General features: G+C 34.0%; 1 protein-coding gene across 1 annotated transcript; it reads right to left on the bottom strand.

Moving 5' to 3' along the window:
• Window positions 1–2,479: 2,479 nt before the first annotated feature.
• On the bottom strand, window positions 2,480–4,030 carry LOC131043791 (putative UPF0481 protein At3g02645). The gene has a single exon (XM_057977025.2). The coding sequence runs from the start codon at window positions 4,028–4,030 to the stop codon at window positions 2,480–2,482; it is 1,551 nt and encodes a 516-aa protein (XP_057833008.2).
• Between the last annotated feature and the right edge of the window lie 6,392 nt (window positions 4,031–10,422).

Here is a 10,422-nt window from a genome sequence, read left to right as displayed (position 1 = left end):
AAAGGAATCTAATGAAGTAATCATATCTTCTTCAAAGAAGGTGAATGGAAGGGGGTCAAGCAGATAATTGGTGGAGGATAAGAACATGCATCAAGTCACCTTCTTTGGGATAAACTTGTAGAATTTATCATGAGGTACTTAATCCTTGATGACCACTTTACAAGCTTCTTTCAGTATTATTTCACTATTTTAAATTATTTTAGGCATAATAGATGGATCTCTATACCTTTTTATCTTCTCTCTTCTCTTGACCATAAAATTATTGCACACAAAAAGAAACCTGATTCCCCAATTCTTCATGAAGGCCCCATTTGCCTAATCATAGAACATACTAAAGATTTGTCAATTTAGACTAATCCATTTTCTTCTAAATGAAAAACATTTATTGAAATTGTTCAATAATATTTCTCTGATTTCTCTACTAACTTTGAAGATTCCCCATTTGGTGATGAAGTTTGCTTCCATATTAGCAATCATAAATGACCTAAGGATACTTTCACCTCCTAATGGCCTCATGGGTATGATAGAGATAAATAAGATTCAGATAATATTCCATCGGAGGACTTTGTTTAAGATTCCCTAAGTCTTAGTTCTACTAAAAAGGGCAGATATTAGGTGGGGAAATCTTTGAAATTTTCAAAGTACAAAAAAGTGAGTCAAAAGAAAAAAGGGCCTATTTTGTCTCATTCTATAATTGGGGACAAAAGAATGGCCAATTTTGCGCATGATGAAAAAATTGCAGAGAATTTAAATGTGAATTTGAGACATTAGATTTCCACAATCCATAATGCTAGCTATTGTGCTTCAGGATTCAACTATGTGAGCTTTTTTTAGTGTCAATATTTTCGATCACACTCTATGACCCATCATCATGATGAGAGAGTTTCATGGATCATGGAGTGTGATCTGAAACTTTGATGCCAAAAAAATCCCACATAGTTGAATCCAAAAGAACAACAAATTACATGTGAATGTAAAAAAAAAATAGATAAGGAGGTAGGGGACAAGGTCAACATTCATGTTTCTAGGATGGATCCATATGGGATGGAAATCCACATTGATCTCTGTTGAATCTAAGAAATTTACCCTCATTGGAATGGATAAGGGGTCCTCCATTGCCAAAATAGGGAACATATCAGTGGTGGCCAAAGATCTTACAAAGGGATGAAACAATCATTTTAAATGGATGATGTCTAAAATAAACTTGCTTAAGGATAGGGTTAATACCCATAATGATAAAGTGGAATTGGGGTAAAATAGTTTGAAAAGGATCCCTTCTTTTGGCAATGAAGATAAAATGCATGCCTTTATCCAAAATGTAGCCTAGGATGTGAAACCTATGAAAATTTGTCATTATGAAAAGATCAAGTCTTTAGAAGAGACCATTGATAAGATCCATGATAAATGAGTAATGTTGTGGCTGTGAGTATAATTGTTATTCAAACCAACTCCGAAGGTCATAGACAACTAAATGATAAGGTGGAATCCCTTAAAGGTTTGTCAAAGGGCAACTCCGACTCCCATTCTTCTATGGAGAATGAAGAAAATAATGCCACTACTACATATCAATAGGGAACAAGTAAAGGACCTATTCTTGGGCCTTTTACTAGAATCCGTAGCCATGATAAAGCTAAGAGTGATCAAGCCACTATTATCCACGATGTTCTAAACATTAATGAATGTATGATTCGCAAGAATGTAGAAGCTGCAAAAATGGTGAAGAATATTTAGTGGGTTTTTAGGTCTATTGACCGTTTGGTTTCCCTTTTGTTATGTGGTTAGTTGTTGTTTCACGTTTGGTTCTCTCCTAGTATTGACTATTCTTTTTTGTAAAGGGTTTTGGGGTCCTTTCAAAACATGTTTTACTCTAATTAAAAACATCACTAGATCTATGAGGAGATCAATTTGCTTCCACATCTATATAAACTACTTTCATGCCTAAATCTCTCCTCAAGGTTGCAAGGAAAATAAAATATTATTTCTTATAAAAATAGTTTATTTAAAACAAAATATGTTATGCGATTATCAAATGTAGATGTAATGAATGATAATAATTATATGCATATATTAATTAATGAATGCTACCAAACAGAATTACAAATATTATTCAAGGGTTGAAGGATAGATATCAAATCTTATTATAAGGTAATTTTATCTCGAGCAAGATTGATCTAGAATAATGAAGTCTGAATTTGAGAAGACAAATAATCATAAAAATAAGGATAAAGAAGTTTAATAAATGAATCGTAATGAATATAAGAAAACACATATAAAAATAAATGTAATAAATAAATCACAATAATCAATGTATAAAAATACTAAAAGAAATTAATGTACCATTATAATCTTTTACCACGGCACCAAACAAGATGACAAAATCAAACAAGAACATAATAATTCATAAGTACTGATATATCTTTAAAACAATAGGCAGTCTAACAGATAATAATGTGTCAAATAGCGATTTCAACAGGACAATTTATGCCATTGTGAGAAGAAACAGCAGTATGGCAGCCATGGAAACAGCAATAAGCCATGGCAGCGAAAAATAACCACCTACGAACTCCCTAAGCACCTGTGCCACAGCAGCCATCGACCCAGCAACCAGCCAGGGCTTGGAAAAATAAGCCGTTACAAATTCACTCCACAAGATCTTATACTTTCTTCTGGTATACCTATGCAACCCCCTTCTGACGTCATCAATTACTTTGCAGCCCTGAATAGGGGTCATCCCTTTAGCCATGGAGTTGAAGAGATCTGCCACTTGTTCGTCGTTTCCTAGAAAGTTTCTAATAACATCTACCTTCGTTAACACGGTAACGTCCTCCTCGGTATCAATCATGTCATCCATAAATATAGCAAACTGAGTTATGGGTTTTGGATGGTACCTGTGTTTTGTGCTCACTTCCATGACCATAATGCTTCTCATTACTAGATCTGATTGCGGGGTTACCCTTGGCTGTGGTAAGTAAAGTGCTGATGTATCCTCATCAAATCTTATCCATTGAAGGGCTGGATAAGCTGACGCCCATGTTGTTGCTTCTTCTACCAACACTGGACGGATCTTCACTCCTTGTTGTGTCAGTTCCACTACTGATGGCAGTTTCAGAAGTTCCAGGTTAACCGCCTCGCCATGAGTCGAATTTGAGGGCGTATTACGCCAACGACTAGAAATGGCCTTGAACGAATCAATCCATTTACGAAAGTAGACTTGTATTTGATTGCCTGGCGAATCCGGCAATTCGGGCGCACCATTATGGGTGTAGGAGCCTACATTTATGCCGGCCATGCCGTGATAGACTACTTCGAGGACATGACACCACCTGTTGTAGGAATCTGAATTGTACCACATGAAAACTTTATGTCTATTCGCAGAATTCAGCAGCAATTCCATTAAGACGTCCAACTTTTGGTCGGCCGCTCCCGTAGAACCCATCTGAATTTGAAGGAGATTCTGCAAAACCCAAAGCGGTATTTGATTTTCAAATAAAAGTATATCATCCATAATTCTTTCCCTTGTCGGATTCTGATAGGTGACATCAAAAATATAATCACACTTCCACGAGAATGAAGCCACTTCCTCTTGATAAATAACCTTACCACTGGAAAATAATTTTGCATAATTAACAAGAAATTCATAAAGAAAACAAGCATCCCTCGTTACCATCCAGGCTAATTGAACGGGAGTATAAAGAATACATTCACCGTAAAATTCCCGAATCTCCCTGTCCGTGTGCACTATGCAGTTTTCCACAATTGATTCCACAGAAGCGAATCGATCTCTCCTCTGAATTCTCTTTTGCATCCTTCGAACTGCCTCCGATTTGGATTTCTCCATGCCTTTTAGCTCCTCCTTTCCATTATGAAAGGGGCCGATAGAAACAAGATGGGGACTGTACAATTGGTCGCTGGAGTCTCTTAGTGGCTTTGGCACACGGAAGATGCAAGAGGACGTTACATCTTCTTTATCCGCTTCATCTATCGTTAGTTCATAACCCACTCGAATTACAGAGCTGCTCCTTATGGCCATTTAGATTTCCTTACTACTGGGCTCAATTAGGGCTTGGTTTGGAGATTACCACAAAGTAATGCATTCCCGGGGACTTATAACCTAAGTCAAATAGTTGGTGTTGACCGTGTAAAGTTGAAAGTACAAAACTGTGGGCGACCAACCGGTTTTCGTGAATAATAAGGCGGTATTACAGAAAAAACTTTTTCAGTGGAGGCTGTTCTTTCAGTAGCTTTGTACAGCCATTCCCAACACAACAGCCAAACCAATGACGTTTGTCCAATATCAAAATAAAACTAGCTGAGAAGTTGTCTAATCTGTTTGGAACGAATAATAGGCACACTATTTTCTATAACCACGCCGATTGGTGGAGGGAAAAGTTTAATGTTATTATATACTAATATGCCAAATACTTTTGTTTTTATATTTGTTTTGATTTGCAGGTTCTCCATTAATTTTCAAGGTGAACAGAAATGCGGAAAACTCGGAGTTCATTATCCTTACTGGGGAAGGCTTTACTTTGTGAAAATTGGCTCGCATTCTTACAAAAAAATATTAAATATTTCCCTTTGCAATTAGGTGGCTCGGATATGAATAAACTCTAAAAAAATGCTTGCAAATATATTGAGTATGCATCTTGCATCATATCAATCAGTCCTAGAGGTTAGATGGCTGTTTTTCCATTTTTGAATCCTATTTGACAACTTAAAAAATTATGGGATTGTATGCATTGACATGTTAGTAAATTTAATTTTTTAAATATATTTAATAAGATTGTTATAGAAACTTGTGATAATATATACTATTGTATTAATTTAGAAACTTAGTAAATTTAAGATTTTTACATATATTACTAATTTATTATTGTTTTTTAATTGTTTATATTCTTTATATCTATATCTATATCTATATATCTATATATCTATATCTATATCTATATCTCTGAAATGAATAAAGAGAGGACAATGATTTTCATTTCTTTTTAAGAATCTGTATTTCAATCTTGTGCATTAATATTTTTTGACAGTTACTATTTTTCTTAAAACGTCAAATGAAAGGCATTGAAATGACTAAACCATCATCAAAAATCCATATGACAGGTAGGGGTGGCACCATCATCAAAAATCCATATGATAGGTAGGGGTGGCCACCAAATTCCAGGCCTGATGTCAATATATAGAAGGAAACTGGTTACTATTCAATCTCTTCATACGCCATGGTGAGTTGAAGATTTTTGAAGTTTCATTCAAAATAATATACTTTGACACAATATGATTAGTAAATTAATTAAAATATAATAATAAACAAATTTAATATATAAAGTTGGGAGTGTAACTAATATATTTATATTTAAAAAATTCTATATAACATATATCTATATTGAATAGATTTTTTTGCATACGTTTATCTAATTTGTAGTGGTTAAAGGTTTGTAATAAATTTTGTATCATTTCTCTTGTTAGATTAAGCATTTTGAATTGTTTATTCTTCACTTCGCTTCCTTTCAACTTGTGCAGTTCATCTTTTGGAAAAGAGTTCTAACAACTAGGGAATGTGCATGTTCATATGCAATCCCACGACAAGCAATACAAATTATTATCTATTTCAATCTAATCTATTTATTTAAATCTACTTTAAATAAATTATATTGAAGCAAAGTAATAAACTTTGACAACATATAGAAGGAAGGAAACTGGCTACTATTCGAACTCTTATTCCATCATGGTGAGTTAGAATACTTTTGAGTTAATAGTAAATTAATTCTACTTATTTTAATCTAACTTTAAACATGTTTATCTAATTTGTAGTAGTTAAGGGTCTGTAAGAAATTTTTGCATCATTTCTTGTATTAGATTTAGCATTTAAAATTGTGTATTCTACACTTGGCTTCCTTTTGACTTGTGCAACATCTATGGGAAAGAGTTCCAACAAGCATGAAATGTGCAAGTGCACATGCAATCCTAGGACAAAACACCAAGACTCTACATTGGTGCAAAGAGAACATAATGCACAAAGTGACACAGACATAGTGCAAAATATTTGGATCTTTCTGGTGAGAAGCACCCACTAAGGCTCATAGAGGAAATTCCTATTATCTTGCTAAAATAATTATTCCCTACAAATAGTATTGACCAAATGGAAGAGTATATACCCCAAATCACAAATCATTATAGATGATTGAAAATGGAAAACATGATTCAACAACTTATGCATCTGAGATGAAATTATTAAAGCTGGAAACCATAAAAATTAATAGCTAAATCATTTTGAAACGACACAAACCTGCAAATTAATCCATGAAACATAAGTAAACATGCATCGGAGGCAAACTGGGCACAATTTGATATGTTTTCTTTCATTGTTTAATCGATTACAAAGATGAGGTTCGAAAATAGCTAATTCTAAGTGTTCCACTGTTCCTCTTCTTTCAAATTTGCTAAACAATTGGCAACACCTCTTTTTACAATGTGCCCTTGGGCTTCTATAGAACAAAATCTCTTTGATGTAAAATAGTGATAACAATTGAACATGATTTTTCATAAATGGCATGTGTTTTATGCCATCATGAATGTTATTACAACCATCCAAGATCAAGCATTCTTGCTCCTCTTTCATAGTGGTATCACCACTTGGAAATTCCTTCTTTCTATAGCGACTTCTTGATCATGTGAGCTTCTCCTTTCACCTACAGTTGGCTTTTGTTATGGACATATGGTGTGTTGGTGGAACTCTTTGGAGCCTTCCATTCCTGGATCTTGAAATTTTTTGTGGTGCTAACACATGACACCGTCCACAACGAGCACTCTTGAAAAGTAAAAGCCTTTATTGATTTTAGTTTGGGCCAACATGTGATGCCCTTGCACATCTTTGAGAAAATAGGGAGCCATGGTTTTGCTAAAAATTACACCATGCTAAAATATGGTGCCCTCGCATCTCCTCTCCACTAGCAACAACTAATTGGTCTCAACTTGGCAGGATCATAACTTTTCCTTCAATGCTCAAAATTAGAAATTGCTTACATCATCAAAAAGATAGATGCAAAAGAACTAATTTAGTCCTTTAACACAATGCCTTTGGCTATTGAATTAAGGGATTGACGATAGTTTCGATCTCAAATTCTTCTTTGAAGGCCTCCAAAAATACAAAATACTAAAACATAGAAAAAAAAATGGATTTTCAATTTTTCCCATGTCTGATCACTTCATCACCTCACCACAAATATCAACATGTTTCTATCCATGCCTTGAGAATAAAGCCCCAAAATATAGATTTTATCTACATGACTCTTCATCTAAATTTTTCATAATATTCACCAAAAGATTTCTCTTTCTTTTTAAAATATTTGTCTTTGATTGAAATGATTGTTTAGTAGACTTTTCACTAGATCTATTCAACTTTTTCTCATGTGTTTGAAGTGATCCCATAATTTCAATTAGTGATAATGATTTTTGATGCTTTGAATCTTCAATAGCTATTACAATAGGATCAAAACGTGAAGGAAAGATTCTCAAGATTTTCTCTTCTATTTTTGATCTGTTAAGTTATCTCGATAAGACCTAATCTTATTTACTATATTGATAAATCAAGTAAAGAAATCTTCTTTCATTCAAATTCTTTCATAAATATATTTTCAACACCTCTAGTAAGCATTTGTAATTTGATATTTTTTACATTATCACTCCCAATCTTCCTTTGATTTTGTTGTAGGAGAGATTCTTGGGAATATTGAATCATGTATTGCTTGTTGAGTGATGAAAAAATTCTTTGCATCCACCTTTATGATTTCATTTAGTTGATCTTGTTGTTCTCTTCTCTAAGAGGCAAGCACTTGTGCATGCGGGTTATATATAACCATTTGCAATTAGATCCCATAAATCTTGAGAAATAAACAACGTTTTCATTTGATGGTCCAAAAAAAATATTTTTCTCTTTCAAATGAAGAAATTTGACTTTATGATAAATTCAAAGTATTGTTAATAATTGTCATATTTAAAAAACAATAGACTATAAAAGTATTTTACTTATCTCTTCTTTGTAGCGCCCAAATTTACTAATCTTTAGACAACTTTTGTTTCTTGACAAACTTTACTTTCAAAATCCAAAATTCTACAAAACTTTGTTAACCTTCTCTTTCACGTTACAGCTCCAACCAAACGAAACTCTTACCAATTCTTGGATCTAAAAGGGATAAAAGTGTGTAAGAAAATAAACCATAAGTTGTTACAAGTTGCTGCAGCAACAATAATATTATTAATCTTAATGTAGATTACGAAAGCAGACATAGATATAGAAATCTACAGCAATCTATTATATATGTTCTGATAACAATATGCAAATCATGTTCAATACTTACTCCAAACGTGATGTATGTTGAATTCCAATGTTTTGTTTTTATTAGTATTAATAAAGATTTCTCCAATAAAAAAGAAATATTCGGTGTGTCCGTGCACATTGAGAACTGATAAAATAGAGAAGCATATATCGACCCGCCAATCTCGTGTTTGGAAGCAACATGTATAATAAAAAGTAGTATGAGATAAAGTTTGCATATCCAACAGTTACAATATTATATGGAATACTCAACTGGTTATTAGGTACGTCGCGTGAGAGGAAATGGAAACACAGGCAAAATATAAATACAAAAAAATAATGAAGCTGTCGGTTTGCACTTTCTCTGAAACTTCACAACTGCCACGCGTCAGTCATCCCGTAAGGGCACATATTATCCCGACAAAATGTGAAAAAAAAATAATCCCGTGTCCAACCTTGTATAAACTAAAAGTATAAATTAATATAGTTTAAGTGCTCTGATCATATGTAGCTGAATTAGCCCTGCGGCAGAAGGGACTGTGTTCCTGCCCCTTATCCATCCTACCAGTACCTATATGATGCTAATCCTCCTCTACAGCAATACCCATCTGATACGGTGCTAACCTTCCCCCGCAGCAATACCCTTATGCTAGTAACCCTCCTTCAGTGTACCCTAGTGGGCCTTATGGGAACCCTTATCCACAGGAGGCCCCAGTTTCGTATGGGGACTCTTCTGGGTATGGTAGTGTACCTGCCTATGGCGAGACTTAGAAGCCCAAGAGCAGGAAGTACGGAGTTGGAACTGGTATGGCGATGGCAGCTGTGGCTGGGGTTTTGAGTGGCTTGGTTGTCGCCGAGGGAGCTGATGATATGGAGGATAAGATTGCTGAAGATGTTGCAGAGAAGATTGAGGAAGATTACCCTAATAAGGATGGTTATGATGATAATGATGCCAGTGATGACTACTGAAAAAAGAATCTACAAGAAAGGAAATAACTTTTAACGTTAGTGTGAGTTTTACTTTTGATCCATTTCTGTTTTCCTTTTGCATATTTCTGCTTTCCTTTTGCATATTTCCGTTTTCCTGTTGCATCGAAACATGACGATTATGATGCCAGTGATGACTACTGAAAAAAGAATCTACAATACAGGAAATAGCTTTTTAGCGTTAGTGTGAGTTTTACTTTTGATCCATTTCTGTTTTCTTTTTGCATATTTCTGCTTTCTTTTTGCATATTTCTGTTTTCCTTTTGCATTAAAAACATGATGATTATGATGTCAGTGATGACTACTGAAAAAAGAGTCTACAATACAGAAAATAAATTTTTAGCATTAGTGTGAGTTTTACTTTTGATCCATTTCTGTTTTCCTTTTTCATATTTTTGCTTTTCTTTTGCATATTTCTGTTTTCCTTTTACATCAAAACAATTTTGTGTTAATTTTGGATCTCAATAAATTTTGCTGTTGCGTATTGCTCGAATGTCATTTAGTCTCTAAACGTTAGCCTTGATATATGAAGGAGAGTTAGTTGCCCCTTGCATATTATGAGTATGGGTGATTCCATATATTATAATTTACCTGTAGACCTCGAAAAATTTGCTTGATATTCTGAATTATAAAAAAATTAATTAATCCATTATTATTATTTTTGTTAAGCTTATTCTTATCTGTTAATTTAGATTATATGCATTCAATCCTTCTAATTTGATATTTAAAATAGGTTATGGTGAAGTCTTATTTTGACTTTACCTAACATAAAGAATACCTTAGATCGCATCTCCCATACCCTAGGCTTTAACCATTTGAACTGTTATCGGGTTTTACACCTCTCATCTGAATTACATGAATTCAGAGTATCCAATGAAAAATTACGTCTTAGACTGCATTTTATCCTTTTTATTTCTGTTCTATAAAAAAAAACTACGTCCTTAGGTGATGAAAGGAAACCAGACGCAAGCGCTTCGTACAGAATGCAGAGGTATTTCCTTTTTCATGGTTTTCTATGCATTTCTTGAATGTTTCAGCATGCAGGTTAACTCTGTACCATTCATGTATCCATAGAAGCTAACTTCATCTTTCTCGAGAATTTATTTGTTTTCCGA

This window comes from Cryptomeria japonica, chromosome 5, assembly GCF_030272615.1.
Source record: "Cryptomeria japonica chromosome 5, Sugi_1.0, whole genome shotgun sequence".
NCBI lineage: Eukaryota > Viridiplantae > Streptophyta > Pinopsida > Cupressales > Cupressaceae > Cryptomeria > Cryptomeria japonica.
This window is presented reverse-complemented; position numbering and strand designations above follow the sequence as displayed.

Excerpts from the sequence above, each read along its gene's own strand:
- LOC131043791 (XM_057977025.2), bottom strand. The coding sequence starts at position 4,030 with ATGGCCATAAGGAGCAGCTCTGTAATTCGAGTGGGTTATGAACTAACG.